This window comes from Oncorhynchus gorbuscha, linkage group LG22, assembly GCF_021184085.1.
Source record: "Oncorhynchus gorbuscha isolate QuinsamMale2020 ecotype Even-year linkage group LG22, OgorEven_v1.0, whole genome shotgun sequence".
In the NCBI taxonomy this organism is placed as follows: Eukaryota; Metazoa; Chordata; class Actinopteri; order Salmoniformes; family Salmonidae; genus Oncorhynchus; species Oncorhynchus gorbuscha.
In genome coordinates, this window is record NC_060194.1 from 43,158,568 (window position 1) to 43,186,160 (window position 27,593).

The 27,593-nt window shown below is 43.5% G+C and overlaps 1 protein-coding gene and 1 long non-coding RNA gene across 3 annotated transcripts in view; one reads left to right on the forward strand and one right to left on the reverse strand.

Annotated features, from left to right (window-relative positions):
• LOC124009324 (epidermal growth factor receptor substrate 15-like 1) overlaps nucleotides 1–21,954 on the reverse strand; it is a 66,600-nt gene extending 44,646 nt beyond the window's left edge. For both annotated transcript variants that reach the window (XM_046320992.1, XM_046320991.1), the window contains exons 1-15: nucleotides 21,847–21,954; nucleotides 21,055–21,096; nucleotides 19,240–19,329; nucleotides 18,966–19,013; nucleotides 18,780–18,875; nucleotides 18,409–18,480; nucleotides 15,779–15,904; nucleotides 15,070–15,129; nucleotides 14,537–14,890; nucleotides 11,279–11,442; nucleotides 8,195–8,354; nucleotides 3,623–3,708; nucleotides 2,383–2,455; nucleotides 1,508–1,669; nucleotides 789–986 (exon numbers count right to left, since the gene is read on the reverse strand). In XM_046320992.1, the coding sequence (XP_046176948.1) occupies nucleotides 789–986; nucleotides 1,508–1,669; nucleotides 2,383–2,455; nucleotides 3,623–3,708; nucleotides 8,195–8,354; nucleotides 11,279–11,442; nucleotides 14,537–14,890; nucleotides 15,070–15,129; nucleotides 15,779–15,904; nucleotides 18,409–18,480; nucleotides 18,780–18,875; nucleotides 18,966–19,013; nucleotides 19,240–19,329; nucleotides 21,055–21,096; nucleotides 21,847–21,873 (1,758 nt within the window). In that variant the 5' untranslated portion in view covers nucleotides 21,874–21,954. The remainder of the gene's footprint in view (nucleotides 1–788; nucleotides 987–1,507; nucleotides 1,670–2,382; nucleotides 2,456–3,622; nucleotides 3,709–8,194; nucleotides 8,355–11,278; nucleotides 11,443–14,536; nucleotides 14,891–15,069; nucleotides 15,130–15,778; nucleotides 15,905–18,408; nucleotides 18,481–18,779; nucleotides 18,876–18,965; nucleotides 19,014–19,239; nucleotides 19,330–21,054; nucleotides 21,097–21,846) is intronic.
• Nucleotides 21,955–23,489: 1,535 nt separating this feature from the next.
• On the forward strand, nucleotides 23,490–26,045 carry LOC124009183. The gene is made up of 5 exons (XR_006834235.1): nucleotides 23,490–23,615; nucleotides 23,923–23,994; nucleotides 24,412–25,176; nucleotides 25,453–25,671; nucleotides 25,779–26,045. It is a non-coding gene; the product is annotated as an uncharacterized LOC124009183 (long non-coding RNA).
• The last annotated feature ends 1,548 nt before the right edge of the window (nucleotides 26,046–27,593 follow it).

Sequence of the window (27,593 nt, forward strand, 5' to 3'; positions counted from 1 at the left end):
GCCAGATAAGGGACAACTCCGAGCATGTTCTTCTGAAATAGACTTACATTTTCTTCATATCATGTTTCTTTGGATATGTCTAAAATAAATCATGGATTTTTCTAAATATATTTTTTATATACATGTTTGAAAGGTCTGCATCAGTGGCTTGTAGGCTGTGTGTGGAAGACAGGAGATGCTTAACGTGTTAATGTTAATTAATGGTCAATTACCTCGAGACCGACAGTTATTTGCTTAACAATTACCGGCTGCCAAAATAGTAATGGCCGCCACAACCCTACATTTAAACCGTTATTAATAAAATCCTGCGGGGACAATGGGTTGTCAGTCTACAAAAATAACACTGTCTGTTTTTGTGAGAGTCCCATCCAGAAACAACCCCTAGCCCGTGCACTCTAGTCCAGGGTTTCTTAAACCACGGGCGGGGACCCAAAGTGGGCCCTGGGCATGTGAGAGGTGGGTAGTGAGTTATGAGAATACATCTAGAAATCACACACAATTTCTTCTAAATTGGGGTCGTTTGTAGGACGATTTGGGTCAAGGGACGACGGTCAATTTCTCATTTGGTTCTTGAGCTACAAAAGTTTAAGAACCACACGCTAGATCTGAAAGCATCGGAGAGGTAGAAGCAAAATGGGGAACATTTTCATTTAGTTATTAAACAGGGAACATTTCTATTTTCCAGATGGCCATTCAAAAGTTACATTCTACTCCAAACGTGACACCATGTTCATTTAATACGACATTTGTCTATGATAATGAGCTATAGCATCTCTCTATCCACGTACCTGGTTGATCTCATCCTGGGTGGCCTTGAGTGACTTGATGATGGAGTCTAGCTGCATGCGTCCGGTCAGTAGGTTCTGCTCTAGCTGCTTCTCCTCCAACTGCAGTTTGTTCAGGTCAGACTTGGTACGACTCAGCTCAGTCTCCTGACTCTGCAGGTCAGACTCCTGACTGTGGATCTGGGTCTGTAAGGATGAGATCTGGACGGAGGGAGAAGAGGAATCCTATGTAAATAAGATGTGATAAGCGCTAGTGACGGCCTGTAAATGGGGACAATTGTTTCGGACATTCAGATAAGCCTCTATAAACTGGGGTTAGGGGTGGCACATATACCATATAACCGGGTAACCAATGAAGATCACCATTTAACAAACAGCTGACTGAAGATGGGACAGTTGAGTCCGTTTCTGCTGTAACATGGACTCTACACCGTCCTTAACTTTGTTACTCCTTGCTGAAACAAGCACGGTGTTGTAGCAAATGAGTCTTTGGATGCCTAGGCAACACCCCGCTCCCTGCAGAAGCAGCACATGCAGTCAGGAGCGGAGGAGAGGAGAATAAATAACTGGTACAACAAATGAATAATTGGCTGGTCGAAATGGTTATAACGGTGATCGCAATCATTTGGTTGACCAATAACCAGCATCCAAAATTCTATGGCCGTAACAGCCCTAACTGTGGACAGAGTTTTCGTAATCGTATAGGTGTGTTGCTGACTGACCAGGGTGGACTGATCCTGACACTTCAGGTGAACGTCTTTTAGCATGCCCTCCAGCTTGTTCCTCTGCTGGTCCATCTCCTCCAGCTGCTGCTGAGCATCCTGCTTCTGGGCCTCCAGGTCCTGCAGACCACCGCTCTCCTGGTCCAGGTCCTCCAGCATCTCCTGTTAAAACACATACAGTAATCAGACCAGACCACCGCTCCCCTGGTCCCCCTGCATCTCCTGTTAAAATACATACAGTAATCAGACCAGACCACCGCTCCCCAGGTCCCCCTGCATCTCCTGTTAATATACATACAGTAATCAGACCAGACCACCGCTCCCCAGGTCCCCCTGCATCTCCTGTTAAAATACATACAGTAATCAGACCAGACCACCGCTCCCCAGGTCCCCCTGCATCTCCTGAGGAAATGGTGGAAGGGAAGGAGACCAGCGCAGACCTCAGCAATAGAGATATAGGCGCTTTCTCCATTTGTCTTTCCTTGATTCCTTGCATCCTCCCTCTCCTCACCTCCATCCCAAAAATAATTGGAAGTTTAGGTTTGAGGGGGGTGGAATCATATATTTTCCTCCAATCTGTTTTGAGTAGTTGTGATTGAACAAGATGTGGAGTCCATGAGACACTTCAGGATGAGAGTTCCCTTCCCGTGGATTACATTTACATTTAAGTCATTTAGCAGACGCTCTTATCCAGAGCGACTTACAAATTGGTGCATTCACCTTATGACATCCAGTGGAACAGTCACTTTACAATAGTGCATCTAAATCTTAAAAGGGGGGGGGGGGTGAGAGGGATTACTTATCCTATCCTAGGTATAGACCCATTAAGAACGATTCATCCATAAAATGGGTCCCTGACTCCCTGTGGGTCTCACCTGAATTTCCTTGTTCTTCTGTCTGATGGCTTCCTCTTTGTCCCTGATGTCCTGCTCCAGAGTGTACTTCTCTCTGCAACCACACACACACACACACACACACACACACACACACACACACACACACACACACACACACACACACACACACACACACACACACACAGGTGAGAAGGAGACCATGTCAAATTGTACGTTATTACCTCCCCCAAGTGCTAGTTGACTGTGCAGTGTCTGGGGGATCTGCGAGGTATGGATCGAGAAACACTGCCCTAGCCAATGCTAGACACGGCAACAAGGCCTTTGTGTCACCAGGTTACCTGAGTGTAAAAAGGTAAGAGTGCTGTAAAAGATAAGAGTGCTGAGGAGGCAGTATGAAGAGGACACTGTTTACAGAACACACATCAGGGAAACCCACAAGGCACGAGGATCAGTAGGGAAAACATAGCTTCCTATTTCTCATCTCCTTGGCTGTGCTTCAGTCATTGGGCAAGGATTCTGTACACAAAGTACATTTCTGTGAACAACAGACAATCAAAGTAGATTTAATCCAACGAAGAAGATCTCCCCCTGGCTGTTAAAAGAAATGTCAAACAAGATGTCCTCCAGTCGAGCAATAGAGGTTAGGGTTAGAGTTCTAGGCTCAGAGTTCTAGGCTCAGAGTTCTAAGCTTAGAGTTCTAAGCTTAGAGTTATAGGCTTAGAGTTATAGGCTTAGAGTTATAGGCTTAGAGTTATAGGCTTAGAGTTATAGGCTTAGAGTTATAGGGTTAGTGTTCTAAGCTTAGTGTTCTAAGCTTAGTGTTCTAAGCTTAGTGTTCTAGGGTTAAAGTTCTAGGGTTAAAGTTCTAGGGTTAAAGTTCTAGGGTTAAAGTTCTAGGGTTAAAGTTCTAGGGTTAAAGTTCTAGGGTTAAAGTTCTAGGGTTAAAGTTCTAGGGTTAAAGTTCTAGGGTTAAAGTTCTAGGGTTAGTGTTCTAGGGTTAGTGTTCTAGGCTTAAAGTTCTAGGCTTAAAGTTCTAGGCTTAAAGTTCTAGGCTTAAAGTTCTAGGCTCAGTGTTCTGGGCTCAGTGTTCTGGGCTCAGTGTTCTGGGCTCAGTGTTCTGGGCTCAGTGTTCTAGGCTCAGTGTTCTAGGCTCAGTGTTCTAGGCTCAGTGTTCTAGGCTCAGTGTTCTAGGCTCAGTGTTCTAGGCTCAGTGTTCTAGGCTCAGTGTTCTAGGCTCAGTGTTCTGGGAGGGGCTCACCTCTGCAGCTGGGCGATTTCCTGACTGATGTCATCCAGCTCTTTGATGCCTGTCAGGTCAGCTGACTCTGTAGAACTGCTGCTGTCCTGTGGGGGGCAGAGGATGAGGAAGAGAGGGGAGGGATGAACAGGGTGACAGAAGAGCGATAAGAGAAGGAAAGGTAAAAAAGGGGTAGAGAGTGGGGTGTCGAGAAACAGAGGAGAGAAGAAGAAGAAGAGTAGGTGAGAGAGATTCTGCTCTGAGGGAGAGAGAGGATCTCACTACTGCTGCATCACCACAACGTTAACACAGGAAGGAGCTCTGTCGCATGCTGGGTATGTAGTACATAGTCAACGGTAGGCTACGAGGGGACTCCTACGTTAGGTACACCTATAGCATCCCTTGGCAGTAGTACTGTAGACTACTTTATCCCTGACCTCAACCCAGGGTCTCTCAGAGCGTTCACAGTCAGCCCACTGACAACCCTGTCAGATCACAGCAAAATCACAATCTACTTGAACGGAGCAATAATCAACCACGAAGCATCGAAGCCGAACAAGCTGCATACTATTAAGGAATGTTAAGGATAGACGGAGGGTATTGTAGAAACCTACCAAACCTGGCCAACAACAAAATCTACTCCCTTCGAGACAACTTCCTGGACAAAATGTTTTCCTGCAAAATAGCGAAGGTGTAAACTTAGCAGTAGGAAGCCTGAACAATATATTTTACCTATCAGCTAACATATCATATTTAAATTCAGGCAGAAAACCTAAGACAACTAACATCAATGAGAAATGGTTTGATGTTGAATGTAAAAACCTAAGAAAAAATGTTGAGAAACCTATCCAAACAAAACCATAGAGAAGCAGAAAATCTGAGCCTATGGCTTCACTCTGGTGAATCACTCAGATAATACAGAAAAAGAAGGAACAGCATGACAGAAATCAGCTCAATGTGATTTAAGAATGCATAGAATCAAATCCCTTCTGGGAAAATTGGAACGCACTAAACAAAAAACACAAAGAGCTATCTATCCAAAATGGAGATGTACAGATAAAACCACTTCTCCAACCGTTTGGACATATAACAAAGAAACAAAAGCTAAAAGATATACATGATCATTTAGTAAACTTAGAATCAGAACCCACTGGATTCTCCAATTACATTGGATGAAGTAAAGGATCAAACCCTACAACCTAAAACGGCCTGTGGTGTTGATGGTATCCTCAATGAAATTATCAAATATACAGACCACAAATTCAAATAGGCTATTCTTAAACTCTTCAACAACATTGACTGATTTGATCACCCCAATACACAAAAGTGGTGACAATTTTGACCGCAATAATTACAGTGGAATAGGCGTCAGCCGGTACCTCAGAAAAATCCAACATTTACTCAGTAAAAACAACTTCCTGAGCAAATGACAAATCGGCTTCTTACCAACATACCGTATGACAAAGCACGTATTCATCCTACACACCCCAATTGACAAACAAAACAAGTTATCGCGCTTTGTTGATTTCAAAATTTGGCATGAGGGTCTGCTATAAAAATTGATGGAAAGAAGTGTTGGGAGGGAAAGCATATAACATTATTAAATCAACAACAAATGTGCAGTTAAAATGGGCAATTAAACATAGATTTATTTTCTCAGGGCCATGGGGTGAGACAGGGATGCAGCTTGAGCCCCACACTCTTCAACATATGATGAATGATGAATGAATTGGTGAGGGCACTACAACACTCTGCAGCACCCAGCCTCACCCTACTATAATGTAAAATGTCTACTGTTTGCAGATGATCTGGTGCTTCTGTCCCCAACCAAGGAGGGCCTACAGCAGGACCTAGATCTTCTGCACATATTCTGTCAGACCTGGGCCCTGACAGTAAATCTCAGTAAGACCAACACAATGGTATTCCAAAATATGTCCAGTAGCCAAGACAACAAATACAAATTATATCTAGACACTGTTGCCCTAGAGCACACAAAGAATTGGGTCCTGTGTAGCTCAGTTGGTAGAGCATGGCGCTTGTAACGCCAGGGAGACCACACGTAGAATGTATGCACACATGACTGTAAGTCGCTTTGGATAAAAGCGTCTGCTAAATGGCATATATTATTATTATATTATAGAATTATTCCTACCTAGGCTTAAACATCAGCACCAAAGGTAACTTCCACAAAGCTGTGAACGATCTAAGAGACAAGGCAAGAAGGGCCTTCTACGCCATCAAAATGAACATAAAACATCACAATTAGGATCTGGCTAAAATAATTCAATCAGTTATCGAACCTATGGTTGTGAGGTCTGGGGTCCACTCACCAACCAAGAAGTCACAAAATGGGACAAACACCCAATTGAGATTCTGCATGCAGAATTCCGCAAAAATATACTTTGTGTACAATGCAAAATCCCGAACAATGCAGGCATAGCAGAATGAGGACTATACCCACTAGTTATCAACATCCAGAAAAGAGCTGCTACATTCTACAACCACCTAAAAAGGAAGCGATGCCCACACATTCCACCACAAAGCCATCACCTACAGAGAGATGAACCTAGAGAAGAGTCCCCTCAGCCTGCTGGTCCTGGGGCTCTGTTCACAAACACAAACAGACCCCACAGAGCCCGAGGACAGAAACACAATTAGATCCAACCAAATTATGAGAAAGCGAAAAGATAATTACTTGACACACTGGAAAGAATCAACCAAAAAACAGAGCAAACTATAATGCTATTTGGCCCTAAACAGAGAGTATACAGTGGCAGAATACCTGACCACTGTGACTGACCCAAAATTAAGAAAAATCTTGACCATGCACAGACTCCGTGAGCATAGCATTGTTATTGAGAAAGGCCACCATAGGCAGACCTGGCTCTCAAGAGAAGACAGGCTATGTGCAGACTGCCCACAAGATGAGGTGGAAACTGAGCTACACTTCCTAACCACCTGCCAAATGTATGACCACATTAGAGAGACATATTTTTCACAGATTACACAGATCCACAAAGAATTTGAAAACAAATCAAACATTGATAAATTCCCATATCTGTTAGGTTACATACCGCAGTGTGAAATCACAGTTGTGTGATTTGTGGGTCGTTGCAATGAGAAAAGGGTCAAAAAGTGGAGCACAAACATTGCAAATAAAACCTATATTTATCCGATTATTTATTTCCAACTACTTGCACATTGTTACAACACTGTACATAGCCAATAATATAACATTTGAAACATCTATAAACTTTTGTGAGTGTAATGTTCACTAATGTTTCCCTTGTTTGTCTATTCCATTTGCTTTGGCAATGTAAACATGTTTCCCATGCCAATAAAGCCCTTTGAACTGAGAGAGAGAAAGAGAAAGATTTCACGGTGAACTGAATCAGACAGTGGTGTTATCACTCTAGACCACCAGAAGGTGGCAGTGTTTGCCTTGAAAACAGTAACATTCTGAGGTAAGGCTGGAAATACTAGAATGCATTCATCCCTTCCTTGGCATTGGTAATACATAAACAATAGGTCATGACACACCACAGGAAATACATCTGTACAAATATTGTGCTTTACACTGTGAAACAAAGGACAGTGAAACACCACGACAGTAACGCAACACAACACCAGACAGCAACACAACACCAGACAGTAACACAACACCAGACAGTAACAAGACACAACACCAGACAGTAACACAACACAGTAACAAGACACAACACCAGACAGTAACACAACACCAGACAGTAACACAACACCAGACAGTAACACAACACCAGAAAGTAACACAACACAGTAACAAGACACAACACCAGACAGTAACACAACACAACACCAGACAGTAACACAACACAGTAACAAGACACAACACCAGACAGTAACACAACACAGTAACAAGACACAACACCAGACAGTAACACAACACAGTAACACAACACAGTAACAAGACACAACACCAGACAGTAACACAACAACAGACAGTAACACAACACCAGACAGTAACACAACACAGTAACACAACACAGTAACAAGACACAACACCAGACAGTAACAAGACACCAGACAGTAACACGACACCAGACAGTAACACGACACCAGACAGTAACACGACACCAGACAGTAACACAACACAGTAACACAACACCAGACAGTAACACAACACAGTAACACAACACCAGACAGTAACACGACACCAGACAGTAACACAACACCAGACAGTAACACAACACCAGACAGTAACATAACACCAGACAGTAACACGACACCAGACAGTAACACAACACGACACCAGACAGTAACACAACACAACACCAGACAGTAACACAACACAACACCAGACAGTAACAGACAGAGAGAGCTTGAAATGCAGTACAGTAAAGCTAAAGATAGGAGGCGCTGGGGAGATGGGAGAGGGTGCAGAGAGAGGGATAAAGACAAGAAAGTGGAGAGGAGAGCAGTAGAGGGTTGGTGAGAAGGGTAGAGGGGGGTATCAAACAGGAGGGCAGTGGCGGTCCTCTCGGGGGGTATCACTCGGGGGGAGAGGGTACGAGGAGGGGGAGAAGGTGAGGAACTAGGGGTGAGGGAGTGACTTACAAGAACAGAGGTGGTGGTCCTCTCAGAGGGGGGTATCATTTCGGGGGAGAGGGTCTGGGGAGGGTCCAACCCGCTGATGACTTTCTGGTGGATCAGCCACATGGCCAAAGAGAACTGCTCTCTGGACAGCTTTCCTGTCTGCTTGGTGTCAGCCAGACCCCTAGGAACAAAATACATTACATTTAGGGTTTGCTAAATTACTGTCACTTGTTTAAATTTGGCTGCTTTTCCCCTAAATTCTGGTTGCAGAAATGCAGGTTTTGTGCTTATTCCCTCTTGATTACAGCAATGGGTTAGGGTTATGGTCCCAACCATGATTTCCAAAAAAACAGGGAATTTGGGGAAAGTTAAAAGATAATTTTGCTACTCTCATTACATTGTAGTCAAGTTAACAGGTACTGTGTATTCTAATCCAGAGTAATTTAACATAATGCATTCACATTCAGCAGGAAAGAAAATGACATATCACGATCACTGCAAGTAACCTTTTGTTAAAGTGTAGTGTACTGGTCCAACAAGACAATGCCCAATATGTCACTGTATGATCGGCCAATGAAAATAGTTTCTCGTTTTTGCCAAAACATTTTATGATGAGATACATCTGTTATTACACACCGAGTGTACAAAACATCTAGAACACCTTCTTAACATTGAGTTGCCCCCCCCCCCTTGCCCTCAGAACAGGCTCATTTGTCTGGGCATGGACTCTACAAGGTGTCAAAAGCATTACACAGGGATGCTGACCCATGTTGACTCCAATGCTTCCCACAGTTGTGTCAAGTTGGCTGGATGTCCTTTGGGTGGTGGACCACTCTGATACACACAGGAAACTGTTGACCATTTATAAAAAACTGCAGCGTTGCAGTTCTTGACACAAACCAGTGCGCCTGGTACCTACTACCAGACCCCATTCAAAGGCACTTAAATATGTTGTATTGTCCATTCACCCTCTAAATGGCCCACCTACACAATCCATGTCTCAATTGTCTCAAGGCTTAATAAATCATCTCCTCCCCTTCATCTCCACTGATTTAATAACATACAGTGGGGAGAACAAGTATTTGATACACTGCTGATTTTGCAGGTTTTCCTACTTACAAAGCATGTAGAGGTTGTCATTCTTTATCATAGGTGCTGTGGTGGTAGACAGACAGATACGAAAAATACAGATGAAAACTCTCTAGGTAGATAGTGTGGTCTACACCTTATCATGAGATACTCTACCTCAGGCAAGCAAAACCTTGAGACTTACTTAGTTATTGTACCCCGGTTGTTGTTTATACAGTGGGGAGAACGAGTATTTGATAACCTACAAAATCGGCAGTGTTTCCTACTTACAAAGCATGTAGAGGTATGTAATTTTTTTATCATACGGACACTTCAACTGTGAGAGACAGTATCTAAAACAAAAATCCAGAAAATCACATTGTATGATTTTTAAGTAACTCATTTGCATTTTATTGCATGACAAGTATTTGATACATCAGAAAAGCAGAACTTAATATTTGGTACAGAATCCTGTGTTTGCAATTAGAGATCATACGTTTCATGTAGTTCTTGACCAGGTTTGCACACACTGCAGCAGGGATTTTGGCCCACTGGGCAATATGGACTTTCACCTCCCTCCAAAGATTTTCTATTGGGTTCAGGTCTGAAGACTGGCTAGGCCACTCCAGGACCTTGAGATGCTTCTTACGGAGCCACTACTTAGTTGCCCTGGCTGTGGGTTTCGGGTGGTTGTCATGCTGGAAGACCGAGCCACGACCCATCTTCAATGCTCTTACTGAGGGAAGGAGGTTGTTGGCCAAGATCTCAAGATACATGGCCCAATCCATCCTCCCCTCAATACGGTGCAGTCGTCCTGTCCCCTTTGCAGAAAAGCATCCCCAAAGAATGACGTTTCCACCTCCATGCTTCACGGTTGGGATGGTGTTCTTGAGGTTGTACTCATCTTTCTTCTTCCTCCAAACATGGCGAGTGGAGTTTAGACCAAAAAGCTCTATTTTTGTCTCATCAGACCACATGACCTTCTCCCATTCCTCCTCTGGATCATCCAAATGGTCATTGGTGAACTTCAGACAGGCCTGGAAATGCGCTGGCTTGAGCAGGGGGACCTTGCGTGCACTGCAGGATTTTAATCCATGACAGCGTAGTGTGTTACTAATGGTTTTCTTTGAGACTGTGGTCCCAGCTCTCTTCAGGTCATTGACCTGGTCTTGCCATGTAGTTCTGGGCAGATCCCTCACCTTCCTACATTTTACATTTACATTTAAGTCATTTAGCAGACGCTCTTATCCAGAGCGACTTACAAATTGGTGCATTCACCTTATGACATCCTCATGATCATTGATGCCCCACAAGGTGAGATCTTGCATGGAGCCCCAGACCGAGGGTGATTGACCATCATCTTGAACTTCTTCCATTTTCTAATAATTGCGCCAACCGTTTTTGCCTTCTCACCAAGCTGCTTGCCTATTGTCCTGTAGCCCATCCCAGCCTTGTGCAGGTCTACAATTTTGTCCCTGATGTCCTTACACAGCTCTTTGGTCTTGGCCATTGTGGAGAGGTTGGAGTCTGTTTGATTGAGTGTGTGGACAGGTGTCTTTTATACAGGTAACGAGTTCAAACAGGTGCAGTTAATACAGGTAATGAGTGGAGAACAGGAGGGCTTCTTAAAGAAAAACTAACAGGTCTGTCAGAGCCAGAATTCTTACTGGTTGGTAGGTGATCAAATGTTATGTCATGCAATAAAATGCAAATTAATTACTTAAAAATCATACAATGTCATTTTCTTGTTTTTTGTTTTAGATTCCGTCTCTCACAGTTGAAGTGTCTCTATGATAGAAATTACAGACCTCTACATGCTTTGTAAGTAGGAAAACCTGCAAAATCGGCAATGTATCAAATACTTGTTCTCCCCACTGTACATTAATAAGGGATCATAGCTTTCACCTGGATTCACCTGGTCAGTTTATGTCATGGAAAGAGCCAAACGTGCTCCTAATGTTTTGTGCACTCAGTGTGTTTGTTAGGTGTTAAATTAACAATATGTAAGTCTAAGGTGCAGGCCATTCTGTCGCTCACCAGATCTGTGCCAGCATGGTCTTAGAAAGGTTGGACAGCATAAAGATCTCCATGACTTCCCCTCCGGTGACAAGACCGTCCATGTCTGTGTCTGTCTTCAGGAAGATGTCATTATAACGTCCTCTGTCTGCCACCGGGACCACCCAGTTCACTACTGCAGGTGACTAGCACACAGGAGAGAGGACAGAACCATCAACCCAGTTCAATACCGCAGGTGGCTAGCACACAGGAGAGAGGACAGGAGAGAGGACAGGAGAGAGGACAGAACTATCAACCCAGTTCACTACTGCAGGTGACTAGCACACAGGAGAGAGGACAGGAGAGAGGACAGGACTATCAACCCAGTTCACTACTGCAGGTGGCTAGCACACAGGAGAGAGGACAGGAGAGAGGACAGGAGAGAGGACAGGAGAGAGGACAGGACTATCAACCCAGTTCACTACTGCAGGTGGCTAGCACACAGGAGAGAGGACAGGAGAGAGGACAGGACTATCAACCCAGTTCACTACTGCAGGTGGCTAGCACACAGGAGAGAGGACAGGAGAGAGGACAGGACTATCAACCCAGTTCACTACTGCAGGTGGCTAGCACACAGGAGAGAGGACAGGAGAGAGGACATGAGTATCAACCCAGTTCACTACTGCAGGTGGCTAGCACACAGGAGAGAGGACAGGAGAGAGGACAGGAGAGAGGACAGGAGAGAGGACAGGAGAGAGGACAGAACTATCAACCCAGTTCACTACTGCAGGTGACTAGCACACAGGAGAGAGGACAGGAGAGAGGACAGGAGAGAGGACAGGAGGACAGGAGAGAGGACAGAACTATCAACCCAGTTCACTACTGCAGGTGACTAGCACACAGGAGAGATGACAGGAGAGAGGACAGGACTATCAACCCAGTTCACTACTGCAGGTGACTAGCACACAGGAGAGAGGACAGGAGAGAGGACAGGACTATCAACCCAGTTCACTACTGCAGGTGACTAGCACACAGGAGAGAGGACAGGAGAGAGGACAGGACTATCAACCCAGTTCACTACTGCAGGTGTCTAGCACACAGGAGAGAGGACAGGAGAGAGGACAGGAGAGAGGACAGGACTATCAACCCAGTTCACTACTGCAGGTGGCTAGCACACAGGAGAGAGGACAGGAGAGAGGACAGGAGTATCAACCCAGTTCACTACTGCAGGTGGCTAGCACACAGGAGAGAGGACAGGAGACAGGACTATCAACCCAGTTCACTACTGTAGGTGACTAGCACACAGGAGAGAGGACAGGAGAGAGGACAGGACTATCAACCCAGTTCACTACTGCAGGTGACTAGCACACAGGAGAGAGGACAGGATATAGGACAGAACTATCAACCCAGTTCACTACTGCAGGTGGCTAGCACACAGGAGAGAGGACAGGATATAGGACAGAACTATCAACCCAGTTCACTACTGCAGGTGACTAGCACACAGGAGAGAGGACAGGATAGAGGAGTATCAACCCAGTTCACTACTGCAGGTGACTAGCACACAGGAGAGAGGACAGGATAGAGGACTATCAACCCAGTTCACTACTGCAGGTGACTAGCACACAGGAGAGAGGACAGGAGAGAGGACAGGACTATCAACCCAGTTCACTACTGCAGGTGGCTAGCACACAGGAGAGAGGACAGGATATAGGACAGAACTATCAACCCAGTTCACTACTGCAGGTGGCTAGCACACAGGAGAGAGGACAGGACTATCAACCCAGTTCACTACTGCAGGTGGCTAGCACACAGGAGAGAGGACAGGAGAGAGGACAGAAAAACAGGACCGGAGAATAGGAGATACAATCTTTGCACAGATTCCTAATCCTAACTACAGTATGTGTGCACATCTTGCCTTTTCAGAAATCATGCATTCATGTCAATCAATGGGCATTAAACACTCTTTATTGGTATGCTTATGTGCTCAAATTAAGGAGTGTAGCTTTAAAGCGGGGACACTATGTCCCTCTGGTTGTTCACATGCCTTCGGTTGTGATGACACATTGTGGGTGTGGCATCGTTTCCCTTTCAATGAAACCTGTTCCTCTTAATCATCAGACAAATTCCTTTCAAACAGATGACTAAGAAAAGGACCACTCAGGGATCGAAGACAATTTAGAGAATGTTGCCAAACAAGTCTACTTATATGACAGATGAACCAGTGGGTGAAGAGTTATGGTTTATGACAGATGAACCATCCCAGTGGGTGAAGAGTTAGGGTTTATGACAGATGAACCATCCCAGTGGGTGAAGAGTTAGGGTTTATGACAGATGAACCAGTAGGTGAAGAGTTAGGGTTTATGACAGATGAACCAGTAGGTGAAGAGTTAGGGTTTATGACAGATGAACCAGTAGGTGAAGAGTTAGGGTTTATGACAGATGAACCAGTAGGTGAAGAGTTAGGGTTTATGACAGATGAACCAGTAGGTGAAGAGTTAGGGTTTATGACAGATGAACCAGTAGGTGAAGAGTTAGGGTTTATGACAGATGAACCAGTAGGTGAAGAGTTAGGGTTTATGACAGATGAACCAGTAGGTGAAGAGTTAGGGTTTATGACAGATGAACCAGTAGGTGAAGAGTTAGGGTTTATGACAGATGAACCAGTAGGTGAAGAGTTAGGGTTTATGACAGATGAACCAGTAGGTGAAGAGTTAGGGTTTATGACAGATGAACCAGTAGGTGAAGAGTTAGGGTTTATGACAGATGAACCAGTAGGTGAAGAGTTAGGGTTTATGACACATGAACCAGTAGGTGAAGAGTTAGGGTTTATGACACATGAACCAGTAGGTGAAGAGTTATGGTTTATGACAGATGAACCATCCCAGTGGGTATAGGAGGTACAGGAAATTCAGGTTGGTATATAGCTGCTGTAACCCTTAACAGACTTCTCAGGAACAGGGAGGAAGACTGAACGACGTCCTGGCTTTACTAAGAAAAGCACAGCTGCCTCTTACACTTTCTGAGATTCGTTACCTACCCCGCTGACAGTCCAAGGATGAACCCTAATGCCTCAATGTGCTAGTCAAATAATTAGAGGGAATCAAGGACCGTCTGCAATAACATTAAAGGCGAAAATCGTAAAATCTCACAACCGCATAGGGTTCTCGTCAAAAAGAGTGCACTACATAGGGATTAGTGTGTCATTTGTGACACAGATGGGACAGTGTAACAGCATTCCGACCCAGTCACCAGGCAGGGTGTGGATTGATACTGTACTCTGTACTGTACTCTGTACTGTACCTGTGAGGGGGCTTTGAACGAAGGTTTAGGAGAGAGACTGCCAGAGCTGTTGATGGAGGTGATGCTTCTGTGAGGTGGAGTGGAGTGTAAGGTGTCGTTGAGAGGAGGAGAGTTTGCTGTCCGAGACAGACCAGACAAGCCAGGCAGAGCCGCTACAGCGCCGGGCAGGGGAGGAGAGCTGGCTGTCCGAGACAGACCAGACAGGCCTGCGAGGGCAGACAAGGGAGGCAGGACAGAGACGGCGCCAGGCAGAGCCCCCGCAGACTTCTTCCTCTTGGATGGAGGGATGAGGGAGGAGGGCAGGACGGAAGGGACAGGCTCCTTCTCCATAGCCCTGTACACCAGGTGCATGGCCTGGAGGGGAAAGGAGAAAACAGTTCAGCAAACTTCATTCGCCCCATTAACACCCTGCGTAGGTGTGTCTTAGTGATTGGATTGTCATGAAAGGATGACGAAAACCACATGTTAATGCAAGGTGTAACCAGGGTAATTGGAGTCTTAACTCCATGAGCTCTCTCCTCCAATCAACTTACCACTGAAAACTCCTCTCTGTCCAAGTGTCCATCTTTATCCACGTCACCGAGGTCCCAAATCTACAGAACAGAATATAACAAAAATATGACCAAACGGTCACAATATCTGCTATAGCTAACTTCTTAGTATACAGGAACAGTGTGGTAGGGGCCAAGGGATAGGAGCTAGGGTAGGGGGTGGGGTAGAGGATAGGGATGTGGGGTAGGGGCTAGGGGGTAGGGGGTGGGGTAGGGGCTAGGGGATAGGAGCTAGGGTAGGGGCTAGGGGATAGGAGCTAGGGTAGGGGTGGAGTAGGAGATAGGGGATGTGGGGTAGGGGCTAGGGGGTGGGGTAGGGGCTAGGGGATAGGAGCTAGGGTAGGGGCTAGGGGATAGGAGCTAGGGTAGGGTAGGGGCTAGGGGGTAGGGGATGTGGGGTAGGGGGTGGGGTAGGGGCTAAGGGATAGGAGCTAGGGTAGGGGCTAGGGGATAGGAGCTAGGGGTGGGGTAGGGGATGTGGGGTAGGGGCTGTGGGGTAGGGGATGTGGGGTAGGGGCTAGGGGTAGGGGTTGGGTAGGGGCTAGGGGTAGGGGCTAGGGAGTAGGGCGTGGGGTAGGGGCTAGGGTGTGGGGTAGGGGGTAGGGGGTGGGGGTAGGGCCTAGGGGGTGGGGTAAGGGCCGGGGGTAGGGGGTAGGGATTGTTTTTGGACAGATCCTTGTCATGTGCTTACCCTTCCTAACACATCCATGGGTAGTTTGGAGTTGATCAGGACAGGTTTGACTTGGTCTCCAGACAAAAGACCGTTGACTGGTAGAAGACTTTCAAAGATGCCATCAAACTTCCTTTTTTCATCAGACTGGAGGAAAGGCAAGACCGGGAGAGAGAGAGACAGGGAGAGAGAGAGAGAGAGACAGGGAGAGAGAGAGAGAGAGACAGGGAGAGAGAGAGAGAGAGACAGGGAGAGAGAGAGAGAGACAGGGAGAGAGAGAGAGAGACAGGGAGAGAGAGAGAGAGAGAGAGAGAGAGACAGGGAGAGAGAGAGAGAGAGAGAGAGAGAGACAGGGAGAGAGAGAGAGAGACAGAGAGAGAGAGACAGAGAGAGAGAGAGAGAGAGAGACAGGGAGAGAAAGAGAGACAGGGAGAGAAAGAGACAGGGAGAGAGAGAGAGAGAGACAGGGAGAGAGAGACAGGGAGAGAGAGACAGGGAGAGAGAGAGACAGGGAGAGAGAGAGACAGGGAGAGAGAGAGACAGGGAGAGAGAGACAGGGAGAGAGAGACAGGGAGAGAGAGACAGGGAGAGAGACAGAGGGAAAGAGAAAGAGGGAAAGAGAAAGAGGGAAAGAGAAAGAAGGAAAGAGGGAGAGAGAAACAGGGAAAGAGGGAGACAGAGAAAGATGTTACATGGGGTTACTCCTCACCTCCTTCTCAAAACCAATTGAAAGAGAAGCTCAGAGGACCTATCTACCAATAGTGCAGTATTGACTTATGCCTGTTTATAATCATCATAATTCTGGTCATCCCTTCGTGGATTTAAGCTCACTGCATTTCTCCTACATGAAAAAAATACATTGTCAAACATGTACAGGTCATTTGTTAACAAAAGGTATGTGTTCAACAAACAATGACTTCAAAAATGATTCATACCCCTGGACTTATACCACATTTTTATTGTGTTAGAGCCTGAATTTAAAATGGATTCAATTGAGAATTTGTGTTACTGGCCTACACATAATATCACATAATACCTAAATGGAATCATGTTTTTACCATTTCTTTGCAAATTAATTAAAAATGAAAAGCTGAAGTGTCTCGAGTCCATAAGTATTCAACCCCCTTGTTATGGCAAGCCTAACTAAATACATTCAGGAGTAGAAATGTGCTTAACGAGTCACATAATAAGTTGCATGGACTCACTCTGTGTCCTCTGTCAATAATAGTGTTCGCAAATGTTGTTGTAAAGTTTTTTGGGGACATGACGAAAAGATGAAAATATGCTAATAATTGTTAAACAGTCAACTAGAGGGTACACGATATGTTTTGAATTGGCTACCAAGCTATTAGTCTGTTCCCTATAATATTTTATAGATTTATAGATAAATTGACTCTTCCTTGAACTGCTCACTTGTCTCACAAACACGCAGGTGTTGAGCGCCAAATGACACTCCGATCCTAGCTGATACGTTGGATTTCTTTTTGATCAATAAAGTATTTTAAAACTGTGCCTAAATAAATTACATTAAACAGAAATGAATTTCCATTACTTTTTTGATTTCATTCCATTTTTAAAAAATCCATGAATTATCCAGGATTTTCATGACCGTAAAACCTGCTTCAGTCTGCTCCCCACCAGATACTGGGAGTTGAATTCACCTTTCAGCATGATAATAACCTAAAACACAAGGCCAAATCTACACTGGAGTTGCTTACCAAGAAGACAGTGGACAGTTTTGACTTAAATCTGTCTGAAAATCTATGGAAAGACTTGAAAATGGTTGTCTAGCAATGATCAACATCCAATTTGACAGAGCATGAAGAATTTAGAAAAGAATACTGGGCAAGATGTTTACAATGCAGGTGTGCAAACCTCTTACAGACTTACCCAGCCAGACTGACTCACAGCTGTAATCGCTGCCAAAAGTGATTGATTCTAAGACGTATTGACTCAGGTGTGTGAATACTTACAGTGTACATAAATGAGATATTTCTATATTTCATTTTCTAAAAAAAAAAATGTAAAAACATGTTTTCATTTTGTCATCATTACCCGGCTAGCTGGCTAATCCGTTTTGTCATCATTACCCGGCTAGCTGGCTAATCCATTTTGTCATCATTACCCGGCTAGCTGGCTAATCCATTTTGTCATCATTACCCGGCTAGCTGGCTAATCCATTTTGTCATCATTACCCGGCTAGCTGGCTAATCCATTTTGAATTCAGGCTATAACACAACAAAATGTGGAATAAGGATACTTACCTATTGTTCACCTAATACCTTTTTTGCACTATAGGTTAGAGCCTGTAAGTAAGCATTTCACTGTAAGGTCTACCTACACCTGTTGTATTCAGCATTTCACTGTAAGGTCTACCTACACCTGTTGTATTCAGCATTTCACTGTAAGGTCTACCTACACCTGTTGTATTCAGCATTTCACTGTAAGGTCTACCTACACCTGTTGTATTCAGCATTTCACTGTAAGGTCTACCTACACCTGTTATATTCAGCATTTCACTGTAAGGTCTACCTACACTTGTTGTATTCGGCGCACGTGACAAATAGACTTTGATTTGAATGCTTTCTGAAGGCACAGCATATCTATCATTGATTGATTCATTTCTACATACACCAGGTATGAATGCTCACCCTTACAGCCCAGTGGGAATCAGATGAAGGTGTACTCAGCGATGTGCTGAGCAACGGAGTATTTGTGTCTCTCTGCAACAATACAAAAACAACTTAGATTGTTTCAATAAAGACCACGGTAGTTCTTAACTGATATGACGACTGAGATTACCCCAATGAAGATAAGATCAACAGAGGGGTATCAATGCCAGATTATTTAGGCAGGTTAGCTAGATAACTTATTCATCTTGTGTTCATTGCTGAAATGATTGAGAAGATCAAGTGCATGTTTCTACTTTTGTTTTAAAACATAATAATACATACGATACTACAAACACGCGTTCCCTACGAGGACAATATAGTTGGTGGTAAGTAAGTAAAGTATCACTCACAAACTTGGGTGCTGCTAGAGTCTGATTGAGGTTGTTGAGACTGATGTCGTTGCCACCCTGAGCTGAGGCCACCAACCTCAACGCTACAAAGAAACCCTGGGAGGAACAGAGGATCTGGTCAGTGGTTCATGTGGGAAATCATTCATTATTTGGTAGTAAGAAGTAATGGAGGTTCATTTTATTTACCCGTTTGTCCAAGAAGCCCTTCCTTTCTGGATCGGCCAAATCCCAGATCTGAAAATAGTCAAATAGTATGGTGTAACTGTATGTAGTTGGAGTCTGAGATATGAAGTGTGCAGTTTACTGAGAGTGGGGTGTGTGTGTGTGTGTGTGTGTGTGTGTGTGTGTGTGTGTGTGTGTGTGTGTGTGTGTGTGTGTGTGTGTGTGTGTGTGTGTGTGTGTGTGTGTGTGTGTGTGTGTGTGTGTGTGTGTGTGTGTGGGGGGGGGGTCTGCTACTCACTTTTCCTAAGGTACTGTCTGAAAGGCCTGATTTCTTCAGGAACTGAGCAGCATCTGCAGCTCCTACTGTCCCAGTGTCTCCCAGATCCACCTTCAATGGGGGAACGGAATGGAGGTAATGTAATCAGCTGGTTGTGCTTCTGTATACAGCCACTCTGCAACATTAGCCCGGTATACAGCCACTCTGCTCATTAGCCCGGTATACAGCCACTCTGCTCATTAGCCCGGTATACAGCCACTCTGCTCATTAGCCCGGTATACAGCCACTCTGCTCATTAGCCCGGTATACAGCCACTCTGCTCATTAGCCGTGTATACAGCCACTCTGCTCATTAGCCCGGTATACAGCCACTCTGCTCATTAGCCCGGTATACAGCCACTCTGCTCATTAGCCCGGTATACAGCCACTCTGCTCATTAGCCCGGTATACAGCCACTCTGCTCATTAGCCCGGTATACAGCCACTCTGCTCATTAGCCCGGTATACAGCCACTCTGCTCATTAGCCCGGTATACAGCCACTCTGCTCATTAGCCCGGTATACAGCCACTCTGCTCATTAGCCCGGTATACAGCCACTCTGCTCATTAGCCCGGTATACAGCCACTCTGCTCATTAGCCCGGTATACAGCCACTCTGCAACATTAGCCCTGTATACAGCCACTCTGCTCATTAGCCCTGTATACAGCCACTCTGCTCATTAGCCCGGTATACAGCCACTCTGCTCATTAGCCCTGTATACAGTCACTCTGCTCATTAGCGCTCATTAGCCGTGTATACAGCCACTCTGCAACATTAGCCCTGTATACAGCCACTCTGCTGATTAGCCCTGTATACAGCCACTCTGGTCATTAGCGCTCATTAGCCGTGTATACAGCCACTCTGCAACATTAGCCCGGTATACAGCCACTCTGCTCATTAGCCCTGTATACAGCCACTCTGCTCATTAGCCCTGTATACAGCCACTCTGCAACATTGAAATTGCAACACTTATTGGGTATAAAAGTTTCAACATTGGGATCCTTAACGTTAACAAAAAAATCCCTAACCGAAAAACCATGTATTTTACCCCCACTTAATTATAAATCACAGTTCAGTTATAACAATACATTATTTTCTGTGTTATAGCCAATAGGCCGGAAAGGCCTGGGGAAGTTGTGCAATTCAAATACAACCAGAGAGAAAGAGGCAAAACGGAACTACTTGGTGAATTTGCAAGGCATGACAAAACACTGCAAGATGAAGATTACCAAAACATATGAGCAGGCTTCTACCTCTCTCTCCCTGGCCTGCCTGCTCTCTAATGAAGCAAGTGTGTTCAGTCTTCGGTCTGTTGTGTGTATAGTATAAAAGCCTATTCACCGCACCGTTGTCTTAGAGGGGTAACCTACTCTTAGTTTTGGTCTCATATGAAATTGCAGTAGCCTGTTTTTTTAATTGTCTGAAAAGTTATCAATCGTCGATATCGACATGTTATACTGTAGCTGCGTTCTGTCTTGTAACGGGTTACGGTAGATATTACTTCATTAATCAGCCCTTGCGGTCATACATATGTAATAGCGCCATTATTCTGCATTGTAAATTGATGTGGAATTGTATGATGTTTTCTTATCGTTTTAACCGAAAACCGATTTATTAAAAATGTCCGTTTAAACCTTAAGCGAGATTGTCCATTTGTCACATCCCTAATTGGAACTGCAATGCATTGTAGAAGGAAGGAGCCGAGCGGCTGTAGCTTATGTAGAGACATACCAAATCAATTGACAGCATTTTAGGTGTAACAAACAAAACATAAATGGCACAAATTATCATTCATTCACCTGTCTGTAGTAGACTTCGTAAACTGGGTTTCCACTCGATAACTGCAGAGAAATCAAGAAACGTCAGGGGAGATGTAGTTTAAAAATTAAAAAAAATGTAAATAGCACGTTTACTTACACATTTTGGTCTACTTACATTCAACACATTTTGGGAAGACGTGAAAGATGTAACCTATGTTGTCACAGGTGAAGTTACAGCGAATCAACAGTATCTAAATCTGTGTCACTGTCAGTATGAAGTGGTTTCCAGTCTGCCATGACTATCTCTCTCTTAAGTAGAGCAACCCACATTACTTGTAATAATGATGAGCAAGTCAACAGCCATAATAAAACAGTGTGAACAGTGACGATTAGGAAGATAAAGAAGGAAATTACAGCTGAGCTAACAAACACTGGAGCTAACAGCTAACAGTTCAACTTTTGGTGACTTGGCTGCAAGCTAACTTCAAATAGACTCGTAGCTAATTGTTTGACAGTGACAGTATTACTGACACAACTACGATAGTAAAACATTGATTGTCAATGTGATTCGTGATATTAGGAAAACATCGCTACAGCTAGATAGCAATCATTTAGCTACACGAACTGAGCTACATTGTCGGCTCCCTTCCTGTTGCTGGCGAAAATGCTAACAGCTAGCTAGATAGCTAACAAGGGGACATGCATCAATCTTTGACTTCTCGGCTAGTGGTTACCATATAATTCAATCACTTTCGAGATGTGTGAATAACTAGCTCATGTACACCATTTAACCATAGCAAAAACATCGGGAAAGTACGTATTTGGAGTTACCTGGGTGAGAGTCATGAGCGCCGCCATATTTCCTGCTGTGTCGAGAGCGCGCACACCCTTGAAGCTACGACGCGCCTCACCACTGACAGCTCGACATTGTTGACATTAGTGGTGTGGAGGAGCATGAATGCACGGGGAGGGAAAACTTGTTATTTTCAGTAACACCGAATAAAAGAAAACAATAGAATAGAACTAGCTACACCCTTTTCCATTGTTCACCCTTCTATTCAGTGCCAAGTCTAGGACAAAAAGGCTACTCAACAGTTTTTACCCCCAAGCGATAAGACTCCTGAACAGGTAACCAAATGGGTACTCAGACTATTTGCATTGTGTTCCCCCCCCATCCCCTATTTTACGCTGCTGCTACTCTCTGTTTATCTTATATGAATAGTCACTTTAACTATACATTAATGTACATACTACCTCAATTGGCCCGACCAACCAGTGGTCCCGCACATTGGCTAACCGGGCTATCTGCATTGTGTCCCAGTCAAGTTGGATCACTTATTGGCGAGGCATTTAGCTAATTTACTGTGCTTGTTATTCAACAGACGCACTATTTTTCTAATTGTCTGTCTTTATTACCGTTTTTTTTATTTTTTTATTGCTTTGGTACTATTTTCACAAGTATGTGGAGAATTTTAGTAGTAAAGAACTACAAAACTACAAACTGGTAACACTTGTAACGCAGCTAGTCATACATATTGTGCCTTTCATTGTGCATTCATTTTGTTTGTAGGCATTTTCACCACACAACCATTCAAAATATACGTTAACTGTGAAATATAATGAGTACATTGGTTTAATCATAAAAACACAAAATAATTATATCGTTTCAATGTAGTTATTTTAATAACCAGTTCATCCAATAGCAAAACATTTATGATACATGTTTCAAAATTGCCCTTTGAATGTATTATGCGACAGTACATTACAGTGTTTTCACATGAGACAACACACTTGCAGTACCCATTAAAATTAACTGAACATCAAATGTCTATAATTTCCATCCCATGTGTGATCAAATGTGTGATGATTGAAGACATCTTTCACAATGTAATCACAATGCGAAATCGCAATAAATATCCTCATTGTTCATGCAACTGGGGGAAAACTTTTGGCATGGCGAATTCAAGCCTGACATACTGTAGGTCTGGATGTAAATCATTGCATGGCTCGTCTGTGGGGGATGATATGTGCCAGAATTAAGCCTAGACAACTGCACCACCGTGTGGCTGTCGCCTACCATTGAACGTCTGACTGACATGACATGATACAAACGCCATACTAACGTCTGCGTGACGTCTGCGTGTTAATGAAAGTCATAAGGTGAATAGTTTATATTTAAATGTATTAAACCATAAATGTTAGAAACTTCATGTTTTTCCTGTGCACGCCGACATGCCAAAGTAGCCATCTTGAGCCACCGCTTGTGTATTTCCTGTTATAGCCAATGGCCTATAAAAGATGATGTCCAATCTATAGGTAATCTGTCTTTCCCTCAACAACTCATGGCATGGTATGTTGTCCTATCTCGCTGTATACAGATCTAAATATTGTTAGCCAATCACAGACTGTGTTGTTACCAGTTCCCAGTAGCCTACATCAGAGAACCAATAAGAGTTGTGTCCGTGGCTTTCAGTCGAATAGAGGAGTCCATAGGCTTTCCCAGGGGGTCCGTGCACTCGATTTTCGAGAGTGTCTGGCCAAGATAGTTTCCTTAGAGACGATGAAAAGAATTACCAAGATGTCCTTGATCCGACTGAGGAGTAAGCAGGTTATATTTAAGTTGTGATATCACTAGGAAATATTTAGCCCTACTGTGTTGCTAAGGCAAATTTGGTTGATTTGAAAATAATATATTTTTGTCTACAACGAGCATAAGCAATATTTTTTACTATGTCGATAGGGGAGTAGACTGGTGTACAATAATAACGTAATTTGATGTGCTAGTTTATTGAAACTGTAAATGAAAATTTACACACATAGGATATATACATATTTGACATTGTAATACACTACCCCTACGTGGCACTGCGTGCTGGAGCTATGGATTTATTTTTCCACTGTCTCTAGACCTACGCATTCACACTCGAACGGAATTGAATGGGGGATGCATAACTACTTTTCACCGAAGAAGGGAACGAGGTACAACTTATAATTTCGATCGAAGACCTTAAAATCATGCCTGACAAGAGCAATTAAATCATAACGATATCTAAATATAGTGTGGATAACAGAGTAGCCTATTCTACAATAATGTAAGTCTATGGGCTAGTATTTATTTAAATTGTAAATGTGTACGAGTACGCTACTTCATTCAATGATTATGGAATTGTACAAGGTAGATAGAGGAGCAGCAATGTAGAGGAGCAATAATGTAATTGAATGTGCTATAGAAACATTTGTTTAATTTATCAATTAAATTGTAAATGGGGATGGAGAGGCTACTTCATTCAGTGAATACTAAATGTCTTGCTTTCTCTGGGAGTACGTTAGTGAAGGCTTTTCAGCTGTTGAACTATGGCAAGGTTGAAATCATTTCTAAATCTATCTTTCTTTTAGTCAATAAGTGATGAGCCAGAGCAACCAATCACCGTCCCTGCAGCTGTTCTACCCACCACCCACACTGCTCTCCCTCCACAAGCATCCTCATTCTCTTCTCCTGTTCAACTAATTTGACACCAGACTGAAAAAGACTGTACATACATACATACCTCTGTGTCCATCTCATTGCAACATGATCCAACCAAGGCCAAAGATGGATGCCTAAAATGTGAGAAATGTAAACAAGATGCTACAGTTGTGTGTGTGTGTGTGTGTGTGTGTGTGTGTGTGTGTGTGTGTGTGTGTGTGTGTGTGTGTGTGTGTGTGTGTGTGTGTGTGTGTGTGTGTGTGTGTGTGTGTGTGTGTGTGTGTGTGTGTGTGTGTGTGTGTGTGTGTGTGTGTGTGTGTGTGTGTGTGTACGGACTTCCAAGAAAAGACATGAGTGGATGGCAAATGAGATAGCGATGAGAGTGAGAGCATAAGTATAAAAATAAAGACCCCTTGGGATCTAAAATGAATATGGGGTGTCCTCTTGTGTCTCCTTTTTTGTCCATTTGAGGATACTACAGCACCCCTGGTGGAGGTTCTTGGAACACTGCTATTTAAGTCTGAGCAGAGGTTGATGAAAACCTTCAAAGTTGGTGGTGCTACCAGACAGATGTTTGAGAAAGGGGTTCCAAAAGGGTTCTTTGCCTGTCACGAAAGGCCAACCCTTTTTGGTTCCAAGTAGAAGTATTTTTGGTTCCATGAAAAACCCTCTCTGGAATGGAGCCCGACGAAGAGGTTTTTGACCAGGTAAATCAGAACGTCTTCGTGGACCACCTTCGGGCATGGAATGAGAACGACGAAGAGGTTTTTGACCAGGTAAATCAGAACGTCTTCGTGGACCACCTTCCGGCATGGAATGAGAACGACGTAGAGGATTTTGACCAGGTAAATCAGAACGTCTTCGTGGACCACCTTCGGGCATGGAATGAGAACGACGAAGAGGTTTTTGACCAGGTAAATCAGAACGTCTTCGTGGACCACCTTCGGGCATAGAATGAGAACGACGAAGAGGTTTTTGACCAGGTAAATCAGAACGTCTTCGTGGACCACCTTCGGGCATGGAATGAGAACGACGAAGAGGTTTTTGACCAGGTAAATCAGAACGTCTTCGTGGACCACCTTCGGGCATGGAATGAGAACGACGAAGAGGTTTTTGACCAGGTTAATCAGAACGTCTTCGTGGACCACCTTCGGGCATGGAATGAGAAAGATTAAGAGGTTTTTGACCAGGTAAAAAGTATTATTAATGTATTTTCTGGCACTCCTAAGTTATATATAAAATATGTATTTTAATATAATATGAAATATAATTGCAGTTATTTCTATTATCAATAAAGGTAAGACTGAACATGGACAAGGTGTACGAGAAACAGAAGGAGAGCCACCAGAGGAGAAGCAAGCAGACCAAGTGCTTCGACATCCGGGCAAATTACTTCTCTTGGAAGATGGACAAAAGGAAGGCGAGACCTGGGAGGCCTTGCTGCTCTTTCGCTCCTAGCTGGGGTCACTGTTAAAACCTGTTTGGGATAGGGGCAGTATTGTCAACAGTCTTTAGAACCTTGTTGCAGGCTTCTACTATTAACTTCTTCGAGATAGGGGGCGCTCTTTTAATTTTTGGATAAAAAACGTTCCCGTTTTAAACAAGATATTTTGTCACGAAAAGATGCTCGACTATGCATGTAATTGACAGCTTTGGAAATAAAAAACTCTGACGTTTCCAAAACTGCAAATATATTATCTGTGAGTGCCCCAAAACTAATGCTACAGGCGAAATCAAGATGAAGTTTCATACAGGAAATGCCCCAGATTCTGAAGGTGCTGTGTTCCAATGTCTCCTTATATGGCTGTGAATGTGCCAGGAATGAGCCTGCCCTTTCTGTCATTTCTCGAAGGTGTCTGCAGCATTGTGACTTATTTGTAGGCATATCATTGGAAGATTGACCATAAGAGACTACATTTACCAGGTGTCCGCCCGGTGTCCTGTGTCGAAATTATTGCGTAATCTCTAGGTCCATGCGCGTTCCATTTCTTCAGAAGAGAACGTCAACTGCCACGAAGGATTTATCATCGATAGATATGTGAAAAACACCTTGAGGATTGATTCTAAACATCGTTTGCCATGTTTCTGTTGATATTATGGAGTTAATTTCTTTGCTTTTTTTCTTACCCAAACGTGATGAAGAAAACGGAGCGATTTGTCAACTCAAATAATATTTTTGTAAAAACTGAACATTTGCTATCTAACTGAGAGTCTCCTCATTGAAAACATCTGAAGTTCTTCAAAGGTAAATTATTTTATTTGAATGCTTTTCTGGTTTTTGTGAAAATGTTGCATGCTGAATGCCAGGCATAATCCTATGCTAGGCTATCAATACTGTTACACAAATGCTTGTTTAGCTATGGTTCAAAAGCATATTTTGAAAATCTGAGATGACAGTGTTGTTAACAAAAGGCTAAGCTTGAGAGCAAATAGATTTATTTAATTTCATTTGCGATTTTCATGAATAGTTAACGTTGCGTTATGCTAATGAGCTTGCGGATAGATTTACACAATCCTGGATACAGGTTTTTTTCATAGCTAAACATGACGCAGAAAACGGAGCGATTTGTCCTAAACAAATAATCTTTCAGGAAAAACTGAACATTTGCTATCTAACTGAGAGTCTCCTCATTGAAAACATCCGAAGTTCTTCAAAGGTAAATTATTTTATTTGAATGCTTTTCTGGTTTTTGTGAAAATGTTGCCTGCTGAATGCTAACGCTAAATGCTACACTAGCTATCAATAGCTATCAATACTGTTACACAAATGCTTGTTTTGCTATGGTTGAGAAGCATATTTTTGAAAATCTGAGATGACAGTGTTGTTAACAAAAGGCTAAGCTTGAGAGCTAGCATATTGATTTCATTTCATTTGCGATTTTCATGAATAGTTAACGTTGTGTTATGCTAATGAGCTTGCGGATAGATTTACACAATCCTGGATACAGGTTTTTTTCGTAGCTAAACGTGACGCAGAAAACGGAGCGATTTGTCCTAAACAAATAATCTTTCAGGAAAAACGGAACATTTGCTATCTAACTGAGAGTCTCCTCATTGAAAATTAAAATGTTGAAAATGTTGAAAATGTTGCCTGCTGAATGCTGACGCTAAA